This window comes from Medicago sativa, chromosome 2, assembly GCF_051527215.1.
Source record: "Medicago sativa cultivar Bolivia chromosome 2, Bolivia_mono, whole genome shotgun sequence".
Taxonomy (NCBI): domain Eukaryota; kingdom Viridiplantae; phylum Streptophyta; class Magnoliopsida; order Fabales; family Fabaceae; genus Medicago; species Medicago sativa.
This window is the reverse complement of record NC_140750.1, coordinates 66386275-66410884: the sequence shown is the minus strand read 5'-3', so window position 1 is coordinate 66410884 and position 24610 is coordinate 66386275. Positions and strand designations below refer to the sequence as shown.

Sequence of the window (24610 nt, the reverse complement as noted above, 5' to 3'; positions counted from 1 at the left end):
CTTTTTCGTTGGTAATTTTTTTTAACATATCTTTCTTAGTGTGAGACTATCTACGTTTGTGATTTGGTGACATAGTCAAATAAGGTCAAGCGGAGGCCTAATATGGTAAAAAAATATGGGTTAATGATGGTTTGATAGAGGTAGGTTTATGTTCCTATCCTTCATGAAAAGAGCAAAAGGAAGTATCAAAAATAGAATGAATTACTCGTAATTTTGTAAGTTAGTTGAAGGAGTTGGAAATTTATGATTAATTATTTTATTAAAAAATAGACTTAATTAAAAAATACCACGTTATTTTAAAAGAGAAATGCTTCTTAGTACGGAACGAAAAGCTAAGGGAAGAAAATGCATTACGTGGCAGCCAATTTTTTACCCCCATACTGCCTTTATTCCATCCAATACGGAATTATAATTCTCCCAGCGTGAAACACCTATGAGTTTCGTCTTTTTTTGTATGCAAAACTCCGTACTATATAGCATAACTGATTTTAAAAATGTCTAATTAGCATGTACTTTATCAATTCAGCATAACATATCTACATTTTTTCATTGACCCCACCAAAGATCAAAAGTGAAGATATTTAAAACATGGAGGTTGGATAAAAAAATTGCAACAAAGCGAACGACATCCAAAAACTTATACTTAATATATATTTTTTTAGCAAATGACATCCATATATTAAGTAAATGGATCACCACACTTAAATAATAGAAACCCCACAAGTGAAATTAACATCATATATTCACCCAAAACATTAAGACATTAAGTGTATTGGAAATCTCACTTATATGTTGCACAATTTCTACTACTGCATCAAATGTAGATGTTTAACTCACACATGACACATTAACATCTTTATCTTAATTGTGTGACTCTTTGTGTCTGTGATCAGATGAGATAGCCAAATAAGATCAAAGAAACAACATGATAAAAATTATGGGTTGGTGACGGTTTCATCATATAGGGATATTTTTGTTCCATTTGTTCTTGCAGAGAGAGAAAATAAATTAAAAAAAGAAAGAAAATGAAAAAGTAATTTGAACATGATATCAATGATAAGGGAAGAATTTAAGGGGTGTGTATTTTACCTATGATAGTATATGGAATAATGAGTTTCTGTTAATTTTATGAATTTGTTGAAGGATCATTGGAGATTATTGGGTAATTATGTTACCAAAATATCATACTAATTTAGAAAATGCTAGATCAATTTAAAATGTCTAATAACTATGTATTTTTTAAGGATAATAATCATATATTTTGTCAACTTAGCAAAACACATATATATTTTTTCATTGTCTGATCCTACCAAAGATCGACGGTAAAAGAATTCAAAATATTAGAAGTTGAATTAAAATGAATGATATCCAAAAACTAAAATTTAAGATAGAAAATTAAACTAATGATACCTAAAAACTAACCATATAAATCATCATAATATTGAGATGTATGTGGCAGCGTACATTGAATTGCATCATCATATTCGGTTGAGAGTAACCACATAAGTGAGATAGCCATTACATCATTATTCACAGTCTTAAAATATTAGGTATATGGATCATCTCATTTTCAAAGTCTTAAAAGATATATGGGTCATCTCACTTATATATTGCTCAACATCTAATCTTGCATCCAATTTAAAATTTTAACACGACACATTAACATCTCTCCGCTAAGTGTTGAACTCTCCGTGTGTGTGGTCCACCACCAAGAACCACTCCTGCTCCCCCACAATGTTGAACTGGGATATGATACAACTGTTGGGCCTTCTTGAGGAGTCAACACTGTTGTGGATCGACAAGTTGAAGAAAGAGAAAACACACAAGTGAGAATGATGCACTGTCTTATCCAAAATTTTAAGGCTTAGGTATGAGTTTTTTTCGCTTGATTTTGGTTCGACTTCCACTCTTTTATCCATTGTTGAGCTTTAGGTGGCACTTGATAAATCACAATATTCTCTACCTTGAGTATGGCAAAATTCTAGCCCGTGCTTGGCACGGGTCCACATACTAGTTCAATTAATTTGATTTTATCTATCGAATTCAATTAATTTAGATAAGCCAAATTAATTTGTTTTATCTATCATTTCCTTTTTATCAAGCAACACTCCATGAGCAATTGTTCACTCTAAATTAAGCAACACTCATTTCCTTTTTATCAACAACATACACACAAGCAAAAATGTCTGAAACAAACTTCACTGTTACTATCAACAAAGCACACCCAAAAACATTGCGTAAACACTGGTCTTGCCTATGGCAATTTCTGGAACATAGAAGCAAAATATTTTTTGAAAATTAATTCAATTTAAAAGAGATAATTACCCAAATTCCATAGAAAATCGATTAAGGAACAGTGACAGCAAAAGGAACAGGGAGTACGGCAAAGGAGCGGTGTGACGGCGAAAGGAACGATGACAGAGTCACGACAAAGGAACAACGTTGATGAAAGAGAACACAATGGAAATTGGGAGAAACACGATGAGTGGTGGGTGTGGTGGTCGCCGGATTCATAGGGAGAGAATTGCAGATATTGTGTGTGATGAATTGGGGAAGATTAAAATTTCATTTAAACGTTGTGGTACAGGTAATTCGTGAACCTCTCGGGACACTTTTTATCGGGATGTTTAGCATTTTTCAATAAATAAATTGTTGATATATGTTCTTTTAAAAGTTAAGAAAAATAATTTATTTTATAATATTTGTTTGTCATTACTTTCTCTCTCGCATTTGTTAAATACTAGACCCTGACCCGTGCGATGCACGGGTTTATTTCGATTTTCATATATAAGCATCAGATTGATTATATCATTAGTTGTCGACATGTTTAAACAATGAACAATTTTTTGGAAAAAAGTTACTGTATGAAGGGAAAAAATGGTTGAAAATCACAAACTTTTGGGTTTAGATTGCGAAGGAGGAAAAAGGGTTCAAAACCGTTTGGAAAGAAAGGAAAAAGAATTAATAGGTTTTTAGAAAAGGGAGTTTAATGTTGGATATCATGTAGTGGAAGCCAAACGATATCACAAAAATAGTAAGTGGCTTGGTGGTCAAATTGCTTTGAAGTAACCAATATGTCATGGGTTCGAATCTTTGGAGAGAATTTTTTTCATCATGGGTTCGAATCTTTGGAGAGAATTTTTTTCATAAATATTTTATGTCATGGGTTCGAATCTTTGGAGAGAATTTTTTTCATAAATATTTTTCAAAACCCTCAAAAAAGGCGGGATTAGGGTTAATCAGAACTGTTTAACATTTATATATATTAAGATTAAGATATCTAACGGTTTTATTGAGTCTGGTATAAAAACAATAGGTCATGGGTTCGAATCTTTGGAAAGAATTTTTTTCATAAATATTTTTCAAAACCCTCAAAAAAGGCGGGATTAGGGTTAATCAGAACTGTTTAACATTTATATATATTAAGATTAAGATATCTAACGGTTTTATTGAGTCTGGTATAAAAACAATAGACAATTTGGTGGAGATGGATGATTCAGATCCGAATTCTACACAACCTATTTAAACGTATATCTCTTGTGAAAGGAAAGTAATTATTTTGATCAAAATTTTGTTACTACCACATTTTTTCCTTAATTGCTAACTTCTAATTTAGTGTATTGGTATTTGACCTTCTGATTTGTTTCCTTATCAGACCGAATTGCATTAACATAAATGTTAGTAATTAGGGATTACTCATTTTAGAGTTAATGTGCCAAACTTAACTTGGAAAATAAGTTAAAACCAAAATATTATTACCTAAATTAAATTAGAGTTAATGTGCCAAACTTAACTTGGAAAATAAGTTAAAACCAAAATATTATTACCTAAATTAAATTATATGAATAGCCAATAATACAACAAATAAAGTTAGTCTTGGGAAACAAGACATTTGACACAGCCCCTAGTTTTTTTCCTCCAGTTTTTGTTACTTCCCCAACAAACAAGCCCATGGATTACTTCTTAACCCCCACTTCTAAATCATACCCCATATATATTGGAAAAATATCAACACTAGTCCATTCAACAAAGGCACAACATGAGTGCAGCAGTAAGAGCTTGGATGGTAGCATTAAGCACAGGAGCAGTGGAAGCCTTAAAAGACCAACTTGGTGTATGCAGGTGGAACCATTCTTTAAGATCACTTCATCAGCATGCCAAGAACAATATCAGATCATACACTCAGGCCAAGAAATTGTCATCTGCCTCTTCTGCTGCGGTTTCTAACAAGGTCAAGCGAACGAAGGAAGAATCTATGAGGAAAGTCATTGACTTGAATTGTTGGGGTCCTAGTACTTCAAGGTTTTAATATTGTGCACTTTTAAATAATGATAATATTTCAATGAATAATGTTATTGTAATGTGATGTAATAATCCGTTACTCAAACATTATGCTGCAAGTTAGTTGCTACTTATGCATCTAATTTATCCAATATTTAGTTTATGCAATGATCATGTGATCAAGAAAAATGAGATTTGAGATCTAGTTTCATAATTTATTCGATTGTTTGTTTCAACTTTATGTCTCTGATTAGTCCTTGTATTGAATCTCTAATATTTTGTGTTGTAGAAATTAAACCTAGTATTATATCAGAAGAGGAATCAATAAAATCTTGATATTAAATTGATTTGTTGCATAATGTGTCAATGAAATATATGCAAAATATTAATTTTATACGTATATAGAAACTGCAAGAAATTTCATATCTCTTGTTTTTTTTGCCTTTGCTCTGTCTGGTTTTGTAAAAAGAGTTGAAACAATGTAAGAATTGTGAAATCAATTTTATTACTATTTGAATCGGTGTATGGGTTTAAGGTTAACTTTTCACTAGAGCTTATTAGTTAGAGCTAATCTGACTCACTATTGAGTGGTGGACGCAATGAGAATGTTGAATTGTAAAATGAGCCATCTTCCATTTTAAATATTTAGGTTTACCCATCGGTGGTAACCCGAAAAATTGTCCTAAGGAGATATAGTGATTGATAAGATTCGAGCAAAATTGTCGGGATGAAAGAGCCCCAATCTATCCATGCAAGACAATCTCTTCCTTCTCAACTTTGTTTTATCTTCATTACGAGTGTGCTTCCTTTCCTTCTTCAAGGATCCGTCAAGTACTATTTTATAAGTTGGTCTCTTTTTAAATCTCTTTTATGGGGAGGTGTAAGGAATCTCAAAAAATTCATTTGATTTATTGAGATAAAGTTTGTTAGATGAGGGAGTTAGGTGGTTGCTTGTTCGTATCTTGCATTTGTTTGGTTATGCTTTATTAGGAAAATGGTGTTGGAGGTGATTGTGCAAATACTTTTTACCGGAGGAATCCTTGGGAAGGTGGGGTGACGTTATGTAAAAGGTTTAGTCAGTTGTTTGATTTAGCTTTCGATAACGATGTGATTGTAGATGTACTTGCTTTTTTCATGCCACCGCTACGACTAGGAAACAACAAAATATTATTAAAATGCTCATTGATGAGATTGGTACAATTAAATATCAACAAGGTTTTGTTGATGAGGTCATCCAATATTTCTCCTCTTTATTTAACCATCAACAAAGTGTGTATGATTGTGTGTTACAAGTTATCCCGCCATGTGTAAATGATGATGATAACATGTTGAGCTTAGTATAGAGGAGGTTATTGAAGTTATTCACCAGATGCAGCGCAATAAAGTACCCGACCCGGATGGACTAAATCTGACTTTCTATCATAATTTTGGGGATCATTGTGCTAAGAATGTGTTTGAAGCGTGTAAAATGTTGCTTGATAATGAAGCATTGTCGCCCAATTTTAATGACACCAATATTGTGTTGTTACCAATAGGTAGAGATTCAAAGCACCATCAAAGATCGGAGACATGTACCAATGTTGTATACAAAATTCTTGATAAAGTGATGGCCATTTGATTAAAGAGAATTATGTTCAAGTGTGTGTCTATTAATCAATCAGTTTTTGTGGAAGTTAGGTCCATACTTTATAATGCTTTAGCTGCTTCTGAATTTATACATTATATGAAGAGCAAGACAAAAGGAAATACTAGTGATGTTGCACTAAAATTGACTTCAACAACGCATATGATAGAGTTGATAGGGCGTATACATTATATCGGTACTAGTAAATGATGAGACGACTAGTCTTGTTTATCTAGAGAGAGGATTAAGGAAAGGTGATCCACTATCACTCTACCTCTTGATCCTTTGTACGAAAGGTGTATCGACGCTAATGCGACAAACAGAGAGGGGTGGCCGAATGCATGGTGTACAAATTTTCCAAAATGGGCATATTGTGTCGCATCTTTTAATTGTAGATGAATGTTTTCTTTTTTGCAAGGCCATTAGCGTGGAAGATGAAAATATGAAAGAAATCTGAACAAACTATGGTGAGGCGTCCGAAAAATTGATTAACTTTTGAAAGTATGAAGTTTTATCAGTAAAAATGTTCGAAATTAAGTTAAAGAAGATGTTATGACAATCCTTGATCTTAATATCGCACTTGGGACGGGTAAATGTTTGGGAATGTCATAATGGGGACTAGTATAATAGGGTAAAATTTTCCATTTTTTTCTGAGAGAAAAAAGAAAGACTTTTGATTAATTGGGCTAAAAATGATTAGGCCGATGAAAAGGCTACTACAACTAGGTACTAGTCCATCTATCTGAAACATTGTAAGTAATGATAAGAACCTGCCTTTGATCTTTGGTTGAAATAAAATTGAAACTAATAATAATGAGTCTTGAATTCATGGTAAGTAGAGTAATAACCCTACCATCGCCGTCCATTTAATGGAAACAAAAAGGGTGAAAGAGAGTTAAAGACCATTGAAGAACACTACTAGTAGTGCCACAAAGGAAGAAAATATCCTTGTTTGTAAGAAATCAAAGGAATATCATAACAATTCCCATAATCAATTTCCCAACGAACAACAAACCTACACCAACAAACCTAGCCCACATTTGTTAATGCCTCTCTAACACCTAACTTAATCTCCCATCATTAAATGCCCTTACACTTCAATCAGTCCCATTCCAACCCTTAACTCATTTTCCTTCCTTATCTACAAGAAAAAAGATATTTTCGTAATTTAAAAAAGATCATCATAATCATGATATATGATTTTTATATTTAAATTTATAAAATACTATATTGAATCAATATTTATGAAAATGATAGAAAGGCATAGTTTCACTCACACAAAGTTATATACTCTGATAGAATCTATAAATTGATAGAAAGAAAAAAGATATTTTACGGTACGGTCGCATATTGAAGTGTATCAAATATCAATATACTTACTTCGTAAATCAATAAAATAATAATAATTTTTTGAAATAAAAAATTGTTTGTCAATTTGTATATTTTATAGAATATCATTTTATTGTTGTAACAATCATATTAACTTTTTTACATTTCATCGTAAAAAAAAAAATAAATATTCATCTTTATGAGTAAATTTTATTTGGCCGACACTTAGGTAAATAAGAATTAGTAATTATAATTGTAAATGATAGAAAATAATCTTCAAAAAAGAATTCATTTAATTTAAAAACCGCATATATAAAGTACACTTGAACTTCCGAGTGTCTCATAGAAATTATCGTGTTAAAAAATGTTAATTTATTAAAATGAATAAAAACTAAGCCCGACATGTGTTTATATTTGATATCATTAATCAATTATAATCATGAACTTTTCAAAAAGAATAAGATTGTTTTACCTTTAAAAAATAAAAAATTTTAACGAGTCAAAATAAAATATATTAATCACGCAAAAGGTTTTCGACTGTACATAAGATTAATGAATGATTGAGATCGAAATCTAAGTCTAGGTTTTTCTTTTTGTGGGTATCCATATGAAAGAAAACAGTTTTAAAATTAAGATAATTTTTTTGTTGAATAAGGTACATTAATCCATTTTTCAAAAAAAAAAGGTACATTAATCCACTAAAATTGATACCGGAAGAATTAAACCTGAATTTCATTTAACGAGAGGCCGGACTTTAAATCGAAATAAAATAAAGTAGTGCTAAATCAAAGAATTTTGTCATTAACTACGATCATATTCAGTTCGAGAGATTTTTCTCTCCAATTAAACAAAAGATAACCTATTCAAAACAAAATAGAAAATAAAAAAAAATTATATATTCCATTTATTCAAACGGTCCTATATTATATTCGATTAAAAATATTTGATAATAAATGAGTAGGAGCGTGCGCATTAAATAAAACGCTACCTGGATGAAACACGTTCCCACAAAAGTCGTTGTTAAACACAAATACTCTCTGTTTCTCTTCTCCCCCTTCTTCTTCTTCAAATCAAATTCCATAACATAAAACCCTGCGTTTCATTCCATCACTCTCCGGCGACGCCATGGCCATCGCCGCCGGTCACCAGAAACCTACTTCCGACGCCAGCCTCTTTCGTCTCTGTCCCTTTTGGAGCTCCGGTAACGCACAGAATCAAACCCAAGGAGGAAACACTCAAAAAACGCCAAAAACGGTGTCATCTGTAGCAAGGTCATTGTTGCTACCTCCCCGACGTAGACTCCGTCTTGATCCTTCCAATCATCTCTACTTTCCATGTAACCATCACTTTCTCTATTTCTCATTCACCATTTTCAGCATTTCTCTGGTTTTTATTTTGCTTTTTACTCATTTTGTTGATTTTTGTAGTGAATTGAACTGCTCTGAATTCAAAATTCAGCTCTTCTGATTTTAAATTAAGCTGTTCTTTCTCAATTTCTTACTCTTTTTTTTTTTTTTTAATTTCATTTTACTATTTGCAAGAAAAAGTTTTTATTTTTTTAAATTATTAGTAATAATTTTTTCACGTGTGTGTGAATGATAACATAAACGAGATTTCTCTTCTTTTTGGGAAGTTCCCAATTTTAGATACAATCAATAGTTATTATCACTTCACTGTACTTTGAATAAGGCTAATGTTAACTTGTGCCCATGTTAAGATACTCATTATAGAAATACACATATCAAAAGACGTGCATTCAACTTTTAAAAGTTGTTATATTGTATTTTCCACTGCAAAATTGCTCTATTTAGATTGCTTAACATGTGCCCTAAGGGCACAAGTTAATATGACCCTTTGAATAAAGTGTCCTTAAAAAAAAGTATAATTTTTTGAAGGGTAAAGTATAATTGGAAGATAAAAAATTAGCTCAAATATACTAGCCTGACCAGCGGACACGGATAATATTTTGAGAAAATAATATAATTCAGTGTAATCATATTTGTTTTTATAGAAAAAAAAAATTGGGATGAGCACAATCTATAGGTGTGTTTGTTAATTTAATGGTTAATTAATACTAAATTTTTGGGTTTTGTTTGTTTTACAGATGAACCGGGTAAACAGGTTAGGAGTGCTGTTCGATTAAAAAACACTAGCAAGTCTCATGTTGCTTTCAAGGTATATTGGTTTTTGTGGATTCATGTGTCTCTTATTTTGGTAGTTACTACAATTTTAAGAAGCATGGACACCGACATAGTAGCAGGAGAATGTGGGGTAATTTAAATATAGAAGGATTTGTTTATCCCCATGTATGATGTGCCACTTATCATGAAGGTATTTAAATAATAGAGTTGTAATTTTCATGCACCATCAGATCAATCATGTGTGAGATTTTAGAAGTGGTTACATTAAAAGTAAAATGTTTATTAGTCCCCTTGGATTAGTCGGTCCATGGATCGGATACCGAGTTTTAAAAAAAAAAAAAAAAGTAAAATGTTTAATGATCTGACAATTATGATTAATTGTTGGTTTAGAACATCCCTGTATTGATAGTGTATATGAATGAAGTCCTTGATGATATTAAAGTATTCTTTGAAGTATATGAAATCTGTCATTTTAGTCCCTAGAGTATATGAAAATTTGGCCTCTAAGGTTTGTTGTATCTTTAACAGTAGGGACTAAAGTGAGAGATTTTGTATACTTTATGGACTAATTTGGTGAAAGAGTGACACTTAAGGGATTAAATTGAGGGTTTGTTCACTACAATTTATATTTGTTCCTTAAGAAACATCTTAGGGGTTTGTCTTGTAATGTTAATTTAACAGTGCAGTTATTTTTTTCACTTTTATATATTGTTTTGATGTGAAAGTATGATGAACAATGAATACACTCATTGTCATGGTTGTTTGATTACTTGTGTATGTTTTTTCCTTACATTTGTCTAGTTGACTTCTTTAATAACCTCACTTTTGTTTTTTCAGTTTCAAACTACGGCGCCAAAGAGTTGTTACATGCGGCCTCCTGGTGGCATTCTGGCTCCTGGAGAAAGCATGATTGCAGCTGGTAATTTTTTCATTAAATTGGTTTTTGTAAAGTTTGTTCATTGCCTGTCTTGTTAGTTTTATTTTTGTTTGTTTTTGCATTATATTAATATATTCCTTTTCAAATGTGGTGTTCAGTGTTTAAATTTGTGGAACAACCTGAAAACAATGAAAAGTTGTCAAATCAGAAGAACAAGGTCAAGTTCAAAATCATGAGTCTCAAAGTGAAATTAGGGGTGGACTATGTGCCCGAGCTGGTACGTCTGGTTCTTCTGATATATATTGTATTGATGAGAGACAGGGGGAGGGAGATAATTGGCTTATTTGTGCCTTTTGATTATTTGTTGGTTGATATGTGAACCTTATGCTTTAAAAAAGAAAATTGAGCAATAGCTGCTAAATCCATATTGTGACATTGAACCTGGATTGCTTAACACTTAACTGCCCAAAAGCTAAAATTATGCAGTCCTCTCCCTTGAGGCCATGTTTGAAGCTTGGATTGTTTAACTTTTTCTTAATGGTAGCAACAAACTATTCAAAACTTGGGGCTGCACAGTAATACCAGCATGCTTCTTATAAGTGGCATCCACCATTCTTTGGGAAATTTAGAGAACTTGTAATGCCTGTGCACATGCATTATGAGTTGGATAGTTCAGATTTATTGTCTGTTTTCGACAGATTGTTCCTTGGACTAAACTGTGATATTGTATTGGATGAATTGCCTCATTATCACCCTGTTTTATCACGAATGATCTTCTTAATTACCTTTTTCGGGTTAAGGGAATTTAAAAACTAAATGTGAGGTAGAAAATAAACAGAGATGAGAGGAAGAGAAACAATGGGACTAGTATATGAAACTCAGAGATGAGAAAATGCACATGATTCTGGCTAATTATTGTATTTTCAGCGTCATAATGTACAGTCCATTGTAAGGGTTGTGAATACTGTTGGTTATTCACTTTCTTCTTGTTTATGCCTGAAGCAAGTATACATGTTTAATTTTCCTTGTGATTTTTTTGTGTTGTGTAATCATGAACCTTGATGACCGTAACTGAAGAAAAAATAATAATTAACAGTCCAGCCAGTGCATTTCATAACCTGTGATATAGGCTAGGAAAACAAAACTCAAAATTCTGTATAAGAATCATTGTTCCATAAATAATTGCGGCAGGATGTTTCAGGGTTATATCAGTTGTTTTATTTATTCATGCTATTGACAATATTTTCACGGTGAGCAATTAATTAATAGGAAATAAGTTTGGTCTTTGGCCTTCTGTCATGCAGTTTGATGAACAAAGGGATCTAGTTACAGTGGAGCGAATCTTGGGAGTTGTATTTTTAGATCCAGAACGGCCAAGTCCCGTGAGTCAAATTTTCTGCAAATTGTCTTAATTAAGCTTTACATATTTGATGTGTAATTATAGAAATTTGGTCGTTTTAGGCTTTGGAAAAACTGAAAAGGCAGTTGGCTGAAGCTGATGCTGCAGTTGAAGCTCGGAAGAAGCCTGCTGCAGAGACAGGTCCTCGTGTTGCTGCTGAAGGTCTTGTCATTGATGAATGGGTATGTAAAATGTTTAGGGGTTAGTTTGTGCTCTTTAGTGTTTTCAGTTAAATATATGTTTTATTACTTAAGCCCTAAATTGTCTCCAAATGTTTATAGAAAGAAAGAAGGGAAAAGTACCTGGCTCGGCAGCAAGTTCAAGCAGTAGATACAGTGTAAAGCACAATTTGTTTTTCTAGCTAGTGTTTTTCTTCAGAGAATGGTAAATCAAGATGTTATTGGTGTCGATTTGTCGCCATCAACCTTGGATGCAATTCAAGATATAACTTAGTATGTTGATATTATTGTCAAAGTTCTTGTTCTTTGGAGGAAAAGTCATACATGTAAATAGTAGAGTTTGCTTGTTTGTAAAATAAATGCTAGTCTTCCCTGCCATATTTGTGAAATAATGCTAAAATAACAGATTATTCATGACCATATCATTTTTTGTTGGGTATTTTTGTTATGAACAAACACATACATCAATTTCTTCAAACTCAATCCAATTTTATTGGATCTAGCTATTCTCAAGTGAACAATTTATTTTAGAGTGGAAAATAAGTATTTCCAAACTGCTGATTAAAAAAATAGCTGATATTCTTCAAAAAAAAAAAAAAATAGCTGATATTTTGTGTTTATAATAATAGGCAAGTTTTATCTTAAAACATGTTTAGGCTCTTAAAAATGATATCCATGCTCTTGTAATAGGATTCAGTAAAAAGAGTATATTCCAGAAAATGGATGATCCAATTCCTTTTGATGATAAAAACAAAACAACTTCCTTAACTTAATCCATATAAAATCAAGATTGAAAATCACCCTTTTGGTTTTATCCCCACTACCACTTGTGTGGGATGATCAAATCAAGATTGAAAATCAATGAATGATGTCAACATCTATTTTGGATCTACCACTAGTTGTTTCAGATTTACGTGAACCTGAGGCAAAAGTCATATACATGATGCAATGACTCTTGAGTTGAGTCTTGACATCCAAATTTGCTAAGAATGAAAAACGATAAAATTTCTCTTAAATCCAGGGGTGGGCATAAAAACCAAAAACTGAACCAAACTATTGAACTGAACCGACCTGAACCAATATTAAACTGAACCGTGTGTAAAAGTTCGAAACTGAACTGTATTGTAAGTATCAGTTTCTAACTGTAACTGAACTGTTTTGAAAAATAAAATAGAATGAATTGAACCCAAATTGGACCAAATTCATTGCTCTCTTGCGATCCATCCAACAAAACCTACAAAGCATGATTCATTCCTCCGCCGTGATCCCTCCGTAACGATTCATCTCCGGTCACTGTCGTGATCCCTCCATCTCCAGTCACTGACGGGATCCCTCCGTAGTGATTCATCTCCACTGCTGCAGCTCCGAGGTACCCATTTCATTCATATTCATCAAAATTTATCTCAATTTCATATGCCTTTTGAGGTAACGCTGTTGCTGTCGTCTGGTTTTTATGTGTGTTTCGGCTGTGGGGTGGCTTGCTGGCTGTTTTTAGCGCTGCTGTCATGACAGAACATCAGCTATTGGGGCTGTTTTCTGTCAGCTGTGCATCTGTGTGCTGGTGTTTTGGCTGCAGTAGCTGTTTTCTGGTTTGGGAGCTGTGATGGGGCTGTTGCAGGTTGGTTTAGGCATAGCTAGGGGCTTGAATTTTGGTTAGTTTTATTAGATTTCATACCCATAGCTGTTGCCTTGCTGTTTGGTTTTTGTTCCTGTCTCGCTTTCTCTATCACCAGAAAAGAAAAGAAAAAGATGAAACTAAAGTAGTAATTCAGTTCAGTTTTTTTTTAATCAAAACAGTTAACTATTTTGAAAACCAGTTCAGTTTGGTTCAAACTATTGCATTATGGTTCAGTTCAGTTTTGACACAGTTTTGGTCTAAACTGAACTTTGCCCATCCCTACTTAAATCTACTTTCTAATAAAAACAACAAATGTTATTTGGACAACGTTGTCCACCACCTTATATATGCAGTTTGGTTTATTATTATTATTTAGACAAGATATGAAGATAAACAAGAACAATAATGTATATTAAGCTAGTTGTGAAAACGACTTTAAAGTGCTTTGTAATCCGATCCTACATAAAATATAGTTTCTGAACTAGTCAACCAACAAGCTTGTCCCATTGACTAGTGTTAGCGGTACGATTTTGATCAGTTTTCGAACAAAAAAATTATCTGATGCAAAAATAAAATCAAGATAGACATTGCAAAAGCTTTTGACACGATTGATTGGAACTTTCTGATCAAGGTATTGAAAGCTTTTGGTTTCAATAGCATCTTCTGTGACTGGATTTACACTATTCTTCATTCAACAAAGCTCTCTATTTCAATTAATGGAAAACATGAAGGATATTTTGCTTGATCTAAGGGAGTCAGACAAGGTGATCCATTGTCTCCTCTTCTTTTCTGCTTAGCTGAAGAAGTTTTAAGCAGAGGACTCTCTTTGCTAGTCTCCATTGGCAAATTAAAGTTAATCAAAGGCAACAAGACTAGCACAATCCCTTTTCATATTCTTTATGCTGATGATTTAATGTTATTATGCAAAGGAACATCATCCTACATCCATATTCTATCATAATTCTTTGCAAGATATGCACAGATCACAAGTCAAGTTATCAACCCTATAAAATTTACTATTTTTTGTTGGTTCCATATCTCAATCAAGATTAGCTCACATAACTAACTCTTTTGGATTTAATATTGGCTCCGTCCCATTTTTGTGTCTTGGTGTTCCTAGCTATTTTCGAAGGAAACCAAAAGCAGCCTATTTTCAACCAGTGGTGGACAAAATAAAAGTCAAGCTTGCTTCTTGAAAGGCTTCATTGCTTACTTATGCAGGCAGATTGTAGCTTCTAAAACGTGTCATATATGGTATGATCATATATACTCCATTACTATATATTCTTGGCCAGTTAGTCTTATCAAGGAACTAGAAAGATGCATGAGGAATTTTCTCTCGAGTGGTGACCTAAACAACAGAAAATTAGTAACAGTTTCCTGGAAAGTTGTGTGCTCTCCTATTAAAGAAGGGGATCTTGGACTAAGATCTTTGGAAAAAAAATTAATGAAGCCTCCAGTTTAAAGCTGGGTTGGGAGATGATGCATTCTATTGACCAGTGGTAAAAGCAATGTTCCGCAAATCGAGTGTTAACACTCCGAGTTTACGTGTTTAGGTACCAAAATCGTGTTAACTCTGAGGTAAACTCGGTTTCTGGTAAAATCGGAAGGTTTGACGAGTTTGACCGAGTTAACACTCGGTAAACTTGTGTAAACTCGACCGAGTTTTACGAGTTTACATCTAAAAAAAAAAAAAATTGGCCCTTTTTTCTAGCCCATTTATTAACAACTTTAGAAACTTGTGAAACTTGTTTTGTTGGATGGTATTATGGATGGAATACTTATGATTTTTTGCATTAATTTTAATATTTTGATGCTAAGTTGAGAAATTTTGCATTAATTTTAATATTTTGATGCTAAGTTGAGAATAACGTTTTATTATGGTAGTTTGATATAATTTGCTTTTGTAATTAAGTCATAAGAAATTTTGCATTAATTTTAATATTTTGATGCTAAGTTGAGAATAACGTTTTATTATGGTAGTTTGATATAATTTGCTTTTGTAATTAAGTCATATTTTGCACTATTTTATGCACTATTGATCTTTTTTTTGTGGTGGTCTGGGTTCGAACCCCGGACCTTTGCATATTTTATGCATTGTTCATACCAACTGAGCTAAGCTCACATATTTTTATTAGCTTATATATGTCTTGCATATATTAAATTTTATATAATTTTAATTTTAGGTAAACTCGTACGAGTTCTCGAGTCGAGTTTACTTAGGCAAAACGAGTTGAGGTAAACTCTCGAGTTGTAAGAAACAATTTTAAAATCATTAAAATATATCTAGCTTGGAGAACTATCCAACTTCAAAATCATTTCTAGCTTGGAGAACTATTCACAATAAGCTTCCAACAGATGAAAATATATCTCTTAGAGGTTGCTGCTTACCCTCTAGATGTAACTTATGCAACAAGAAACTGTTGATCACCTATTCCTTCAATGTCCATTTGCATTACCTCTTTGGAACTGGCTGCAAAAATGCTTAGTCTACCAGGAACTGACTCAACATAAACTTGGCCTTTATTTTTACCATTTTTTATGTTAATTATTTGTGCAGGATCATTAATTATTTGTGCAGCATCATCAACATCATTAACACAATACGGTTCACCAGGAACAACAATATATTCAATAACATCACACCAGTGTCTTGCTCTCATGTAATCTTACCAAAGCTGTCACCGGTCCAGCTATCTTTGATTTTGTGGTATTAAAGGCATTCAAGATTGACACACACCATCACAAAGCGCCAAAAATTCTGGAAGTTTTTTGGCAACCTCGAATCCTTAATTGGATTAGACGTAATACGGATGGAGCATCATTACCTGGACAATCTGCTCTCTTTGCTGAATTAATGAGAGTTGAAATTATTCATGGATTGAAAGTGATTCAAAACTGGCTACCTTGGCCTTCAAGTCTCACCACATTGTCAAAAATAAAGATCAAAAGTGTAAAACAAAATCGAACATAGCCAACAATAAAGATTAAAATTGTAATTAATCCGAAAAGTAAATAAAACTCTACATAATAAACAACATACATAACTACATCAATTCATTTTCCACAAACACGATGTTATGAAGAGTCAAAATCATCTTGATTTGGCTTTGGTGAGGTTAGCAAAGCTGTATAAAGACGAAGTCTATCCTCTTCCAAAGAAGTGGACCTTGACAAAGGCCTACGAGGCCGAATAAAGGACAAAGAACTCAAAGTCAACCTATGCCTATACCTTCTCCAAGCCAATTGAATTGCCACAGCAGCCCAAGTTCTCCAACCAGGTGAGTAATATCTAACACTTCTTCTAACATTTTCTTTTGCAAATGTGTACCTAAAATTAGGGCACACTTGTTTGTTACGAATTATAAAAAGTTATCATCGCAACGTACAAAAATTGTAGTAAACAAACACTTGATCATACTTTGCACTAATAATATGATAAAAAAAATGTGTACCTAAAATTTTGCGTCACATATTTGACATCCTCTGCTTCAAGTCCAAATACTTCGACTGTTGTAAGCGTCACCAAAGTCGATGATGATGTTGGAAGACGTTCTATAAATGGTCTTCTTAAACACCATGATAGAAGTTCATCTCCACTGAAGTTTCCTGGTCCTAGCATACAACAACTTTTAACTCCATCTCTTAGGAATTGGCTACTTTGAAGGTGACCCCTTACCACAAATAGCATTCTACGAACTGGGTCTCCTTCTCTTGTTAACTGTATGCAACATAATTTAATCAAGTTAATTGATAAATTTGCATAATGCCTAGAATAATAATAATAATAATGCAATTTAGAGCTTACTGTTTCTCCCTTTGTGAATACAAGGGACTTGACACAGTCACAAATGTACTCTAGCACCAATTCATCCATATGTTGAAAAAGTGGTACCTAAACAAGATTTTGAAGCATTAACATTCAAACCCTCTTTGGTAAAAAATAAAATAAATTGGGCAACCTTACCTGTCTCACCAAACCCAAACAAAGATGGTACTTGATATCCCTTCTCAAACCCTCCGGGAGATTTTTTATCAACTGACATTCATCAACGCCGCGCATGGCAGCCCAACACTGTCTCTCGTAGTTACGCACACGCTGCCGAAGTCCTTGTGGCAACCGTCTTTTGTTCATCCACCACTCCATGTTTGTCATCTTCAATTTCATTGCTTGCTTCTTTGATGTTGTAGCATGTAAAAATACCTATTATATTCACCAACAAAAAAAAAAATCAAAATGTAATAACAAATTAAACTACTTATTTTTGTCCGGTCAAATCGATCGGAAATACCTGCATTTGATCTCTAGCATAAACAAATCAACAAGCATTTGTCATATTTTACTTATCTCGTATTAAACTCCAAATGAATTACCAAGATTCATTTTTCTTAAAAAAAATTGAAGGGTTATAAAAAAAGATAATTATGTCACACAGATTATAGAATTAATCTTGCTAAACAAAATGGTATGTATCAAATAGATGCATTATTTTTGTTAAACATATGACCTAAGTAAGTCCTTGTTAATTATTACGTACCTTGATGTTTCCAATTAGCATAGTGACTAGAAGGAGGCCACTAGTTAATATAATAGTGTTGAAAACGACTTCCATCCTTTCTGTTGTACTCTGGAGGTTCCCAAAAGTGCTGACAACATCACCAAAAAACTTTTGTGAGAATGAGATGTATAAAGTGCATATGAAGCATCCTTAACTTCAACCAACGTACAAATAATGTGAATCACGTACATGGTATTTTGTCACTATTCAATTCAATATAAGAAAGCAATGAAATTCCGAGGCACGAAACTCCTTGGAAATCGTCCATAACTCCTCGGAATGCCAACTTTTTCCGAGGAACTCAAGTCCTGGAAAAATAGTTGGTTGCAATCCAATTACCGAGGAAATTTCCGAGGAACTTTTATTTCCGAGGAAAAATGTCCTCGGAATAATGATTTGACAACTGAAACTCAGACTGACGCGGCTGCTAAGGCTGACAGAAAAGTGACTAGCATTTCCGAGGAACTTTGTCCTCGGAATGTATTTTATTTAAAAAAATATTTAAAATTATAATTATTTTCCTGTGGTTCAAAATTAAATTTCAAAAATGCGCCAATTTTTAAATTTCAAATTTCTAAAAAATGGCCAAATATTTTTAAATTTCAAATTTAAAAAAAGCTCCAATTTTTGAATTCACTTTCATCCTTTCCTCTTTCATCCAATAATCCTCTTTCATCCTTCCATTCCGATACTTGTCATCAATAACGTTGAATTCGCTCCACTTTGAAGTTGTTATCTATATTTCAAAGAGGACTCGTGTTAGACAAGAGTGAAAAACCAAAACACATAAACAAAACAAAGACACAAAAGAAAAGTAAATCCTCTTTTATCTAGAACAAAGAAAACGGAATGAAGTAAATCATTTTTCCTAAACTACAGTTCGGTGGTTTTATACCCAGATTGGTATCAGTTCCATTCGGTGGTTTTAAACAAAATTACCTTGTACATAAAAAATCATATAGCCAAAATCCTCATTAGCTATTTATTCAAAAAGAATTTATCTCTAGCTATCTATGGCACACAGAACCTATGTACTTAGATGGGTTTAACCCCAAATCTTAATAAGCTTGATAAGAAGGGTACAACCAGATTCACGTTTTCAACCAAACAAAACCCAAATTACTAGCTTGAAATAACTCCAAAACCATAAAAAGTGTACAATGGGATTCAGAACCTTTAGAAGAAAAGAGGAATACAATTAAAAAAAAATCCCCAAATCTAAAGGAGAAAAAATTAGTAAACAAAGGATTGAGCAAGATTGAACTCACTTGAGATGAACGATTGACTCAGCATATGAGATGAACAAAGCTTCCGAACAACGATTGAGAAACCCTTCTGAAGAAGAAAATGAAATGAACAACACAGGAAAACGATTGAGTAAGAATGGCTAATGAGATGAGTACAGCTTGAGATTGAGATGAGAACGGTGGATGATTCTAGATTCTAAAATGAAAACTGGTGTGATGAAGATACAAGCTTGAAAGTGGGTTGATGCGATTCTAAGATGAGAACGGTGAGATAGGAATGGTGTTTCCTCATGTTTCTTCTTCCCAAACACAAATGGGTCTTTCTTCTTTCTTTCTTTCTTTTTTATATTTTTTACTGTAAATTTATACTAAATAAAATTAAATGGTTTTTCTTTCAATTGAGCGGAATTTGGGAAAGATGGAGGGATTTTCTAAAATTTAATAATAACAACATACATTCCGAGGAACTTTTTCCTCGGAATTTAATCTAGAAAGGCGTGTCAACTGATTTTGAAGCAGGGTGGGTAGAGATTCCTGACATGTGCATACCGAGGAAAAAGTTCCTCGGAATTAGCTCTGTTTAACGAGAAACAATGGTTCCTCGGAATTTATTGGTCGGAATTACCTTTGTTTCTTGTAGTGATATGTCATCATGAATTCCAATTGGGTATAATGGATTCATTTGAGAGAAAAAGTTGGTTTAAATATGATTCTAGTCTCTGCAATTATAGTGTTTTTTTTAGTCTTTGCAAGTTTTTTTTTTTTTTTTTTAATTCTACCTCTTAAATTGAAGATTTGTTGATTTTAAATATCTAATGTTATACATGACCCAACATAATCACGGTCACGACGTGGCTCAATAAGCTCATAGTAGGGATTAAAAACATCTTTTAAATTTACAAGGACCAAACCCAAATAAGTATTTTAATTGAAGGGACTAAAATCATAGTTAAATAAAAAAACATTTATGACTTGATAAGATCTTTATATATATATATATATATATATATATATATATATATATATATATATATATATATATATATATATATATATATATATATATAGCTAATAATGTTTTCTAATAAAAAAAAAAGTAGCCAATAAAAAGAGTTTTTTTTTGTTTACAATTATCACAACATATTTTTTTTGAATGGACAATTAGCACAACATAAATAGACTTATTTGAATTTGGAATATAACAAATTTAGAGGCCTCTGCAATGATATTTCAACCATAAATACCGTGATTATCCACATTTTACCGTAATATAAAGGTTTGCAGCGTAACCATAGCCATTAGTCATCATAAAGTGTACAATGTGATGAGAAAATACCTGAGAGTCATTAGGCCCCAAAAGATAGGAAGGAGTATCTTTTCAATTCGGCTATTATTTGTAACAAGTTGAACACTCCATTCATAAACTCCAAATTCATAGTTATCAGCACTAGCTAAACATGTAGACCTTGCTTCTGTGTTCTGTGACCAAACCAACCTTGTTCTGTCTAATTTCTTCAACATGTTATAGTTTCCATAGTATATTGGTTCTTTGCAACATAGTGTTCTTAGCCCACAACCAGGTGTTGTCTCACATTGCTCTTCTAGACACTTTGCTGCCCTTTGAAGTCCCAACAAATACCAACATGACCCTGCTGCCTGTTTCACCATATATATAGTATAAAAAGTTACGATGATTCACCATGATTTTGACAATTTAACCGTCAATGCAAACATCTACATAGACAAAATTGCAGGGGTTTAACAACATTTATGGTTAAAAAATATTTACATTGTTAGTGCATATCAAGTAATCGTTAGTACTTACATGGGAAGCGACAAAATAAGCGATCATATTGATAGCGAATCCCCACCAAACGGTTCCAAAAATGAAACCATTTGTGAGGTTTCGACGCACGAAGCAGACCGAGTGATAAATTTTAGGAAGGTATTGAAACAGGAACATAATCAACAATACAGAAATCACCCGCGCAATTGATCCTTGCTCTAACATAGATGGAATTGTCACCCATAACACAATCTGCAAAACAGTGATATAAAAAGCATTTACCAAATACATTTTAAAAATTCACATATTTTTTTTTAAAAAAATTACATAGTATAGAATATTTAATTTGTTTGGTTATTAAGAATATTTTTATAAAAAGTAGTAACTAACTAATGTATCTTTTTTGAAACAAATATAACAAACAAAGTTGAGTATTTGTATGGCAATGTCTGATTGCTGATTAGAGGCCAACAAGTTTTCCAAACGTGTGTAATCATAAGCTATATCTCAATAACTGTATTCAATATATATAAGTATAACCAAAACGTACACATCTTATGTCCAAAACACATAAAGTTATGCATGTACATACAAGAAAATTAATTAACATGCACATGATCATGAAGCTATAAGTGTAATGCAGGTAATAAGCATCCAATCTGCATGTATGAAAACAACGTTTTCATGCTTGTCGTCTCCTTCATTTGCCAACTCAGTATTATGCAACATGACAAACTAGTTTTTTCTTTTTTAAGGATCATGACAAAGTAGGTGAGCAGTACATTTTTAAAAAATAAAACAAATAAAATATGTTGGTTATTTAAAAGTAAAAAAAAAAAAAAATCAAGGGATATTTGTGGTGAATGGGCTCTTTTACGATGACAAAGTTCACAAGTTACAATGCATGTCAAATGTAGTTAGTCCAAATTAAATCTTAATACATTTAACTTAAAAAGTTAAAACACCTAGAAGTGATATTTTTAAATTATTTTATATAGAATAATAGAATATAATAACAAAATTCACACATATAAAAATAAGAGAAGTAAAATATTGTGGGTTCGAACTCGCATCCATTATTAAATACTTTATCCGGTCACTACTATAAGCAAAAATCAATTTTTTAGGTTTATTGAATAAATAATGTATTTGGTCAATAATATAGACTAAATACATCATTTATTGAATGAATCTAAAAAATTGATTTTTGCTTATAATAGTGATCGAGAGAGTATATAGTATTATCGTAATTCTAAATTGCATGTTCTAATATCTTATTTTTTATAAATGCTATTTTGATATTATTATTTTTGCTAATAAGCAATTTAGATACTCCCTCTTGTCCTATTTATAAGAAGAATATTTAGTCAACAAAAGTTGATGTATCTAGATCAAAATTCAGTCCAAATACTTCAACTTTTGTTGACCAAACTTTCTCTTATAAATATGACCGAATGAAATATTATTTACATAGACATTGTTACTACCTCCATTTCTTTTTATACAAGACATAAGATTCAACAAATATTGATATGTTTGATCAAAACATATAAACCACGTAATTTTTTGTTAACTCACATGTATCTTATAAAAAGAACCAATGGTATTTACAATGTAATAAATAATGACAAACTTTAATGTGTCTTTATATTAGTAAGATCCATAAATAATTACCTGAGGGAGAGGGAGGAGGATAAAGATGTTAAAGAAAAAGGCTTTGTTGGCTTTGAAGAAGGAGTTAGAAGAAGAAAGAGTTCCATGATGAATGAAGCCAAAAGAGGAGCGTTTATGTTTATGAATATAGAACTGCAACCAAATATTCCAGAGATGTAACATGTCCGTCATGCAACGGATAACGGTGACGGTAACTAGAAACCAACCATCTAAAAACAGACACATACACGTGTCACTTATAGAGAGTGCATAGAAGAAAAGTGGGTCCACAAATAAACCCATTGCACACACCAGAAGAAAAACTCTATTCCATTCTTCAGCCCATTTTCCTCTTGGATCAAGTAATACCCTACTCAATGAAAAAGATGAACAACGTTTTTGTGGCTGTTTGGTTTCGTCTTTTTCATCTTCTTCGTGCTGATACTGATACTGATACTCATCCTCATCGTACTCGTCGCTATCGTTAACAACCTCGTTGTTGACGATATCGTCGATGTCATCGTCAGTGGTGTTGTAATAGTAGTGTTGCATGTTTGAATTAAAACTTGAGTGATGTTGATCGGGGGCCATGGATGGAGGATGATCAAAGAAAGAGAGAGAATGAAGAAAAATTGGAGTGGTTAGTTAGTTATATTAAGGGAAATGGGATGCATGCAAAGGGTTAGAGTGAGGTGGGAAGAGAGAACATTAAAGGAAACTGATGGATGGTAGCTAGCTTTTGGAGTATAATGACGTTGCCATGCCTCTACTCTCACTCCACTTACGTACATTAATTTGGAAGTGAGTTATGGGTTTCAGTGTTTCATTTTTCACTTTTCACCTTGAGTAACTATTTTTTTCTTGAGTTAAAAAGCTATTAAAAAATAATAAAAGTAATAAAACAAAATAAGAAGAAAAAGAAGAAGTCGCCGGAGCTCAAACTCACACTATTTGTTGATTCAATTTCATCTGTTCGTGTTTGGTTGATAGCTGCGGTGCATGTGCCTTTACTATGAATTACCATGTTTTCATGTTGCTTGTGATCTCCTATTTTAAAATTGTTGCTCCTACATCAAAGATCTTTAGAAAACACCATGAAATTACCAATATAATCTAATTGGTAGTTAACGACAGATAGATTTTAACCGATGGTACCGATGAAATTTGGGGTTAAATTTATCATTTCATGGTGTTTCATAGTATTGTGTAAAGTGTGAAAGACAATTTTCCTCCTATTTTTTGAAGAAAATTGCGTTTTTGACAAAGAATACTTCCAATTGACACAAGTAAATGACCTTAATGCCCCTGGCGGTAGTTAACTACCGCTGGGAAACACGCCGGTAGTTAACTACCGCTGAGTGCCAGCGGTTGTTAACTACCGCTGAGTTCTGCATCTTAAGAACGCAGAAACCTCCATTTTCTGGTTACAGTGTTGCATGCTAACTTCTCAATTCAAACCAAAAATACCCAAACTTCAATTTGCTCGAAAATCAACCAAATTTCGTCAATTAATTCACAAGTAAGTTATATTCTTCGTATTTACAAGCAATGTAGTTTGTTTAGGGTTTTATTTTCCATATTTTGGAGCAAAATGTTAGTTTCACATTAGGTTAGAAAATTGAAAATTAAGCATGATTTTGATGTTTTAAAGTATTGTTTATGCTGTATTTGTTGTTTAGAAACAATGTAGGTACAATGTAGCCCTTTAGATGTTCAAATCACACTAATTATGCTCCTAATTTAGAATGCACATAAGGTGTTTGATAAAATGCATAAGTGAGGAAATCTTGCTTTTTTTGTGTAATTTGTTTTCAAATATGTTCAATTTTATAAAGTATATATGTTATAATTATTATAAGCTTGGATTTTTAAATTTTTTGGCAAGTTTGAAGCATGACATAATGTGGTATGTTATAT

The 24610-nt window shown here is 32.6% G+C and overlaps 3 protein-coding genes across 3 annotated transcripts; 2 read left to right on the top strand and 1 right to left on the bottom strand.

Annotated features, from left to right (window-relative positions):
• The first annotated feature begins 3921 nt into the window (after positions 1–3921).
• LOC146949868 (uncharacterized) lies at positions 3922–4495 on the top strand. The gene has a single exon (XM_085745892.1). It carries the CDS (start codon positions 4040–4042, stop codon positions 4307–4309), a length of 270 nt encoding a protein of 89 aa, XP_085602018.1. The 5' UTR covers positions 3922–4039; the 3' UTR covers positions 4310–4495.
• Positions 4496–8241: 3746 nt separating this feature from the next.
• On the top strand, positions 8242–12250 carry MAMI (membrane-associated mannitol-induced). Its single transcript, XM_085745891.1, has 7 exons — positions 8242–8570; positions 9339–9409; positions 10213–10294; positions 10411–10529; positions 11557–11634; positions 11714–11833; positions 11933–12250. The coding sequence occupies exons 1-7, from the start codon at positions 8360–8362 to the stop codon at positions 11990–11992; spliced, it is 741 nt and encodes a 246-aa protein (XP_085602017.1). The 5' UTR covers positions 8242–8359; the 3' UTR covers positions 11993–12250.
• Positions 12251–16419: 4169 nt separating this feature from the next.
• On the bottom strand, positions 16420–23419 carry LOC146949866 (cyclic nucleotide-gated ion channel 4-like). Its single transcript, XM_085745890.1, has 8 exons — positions 22715–23419; positions 21080–21292; positions 20591–20910; positions 17987–18095; positions 17416–17652; positions 17257–17343; positions 16904–17169; positions 16420–16779 (listed from the first exon to the last, which is right to left on the bottom strand). Exons 1-8 carry the CDS (start codon positions 23282–23284, stop codon positions 16527–16529), a joined length of 2055 nt encoding a protein of 684 aa, XP_085602016.1. The 5' UTR covers positions 23285–23419; the 3' UTR covers positions 16420–16526.
• Positions 23420–24610: the final 1191 nt, after the last annotated feature.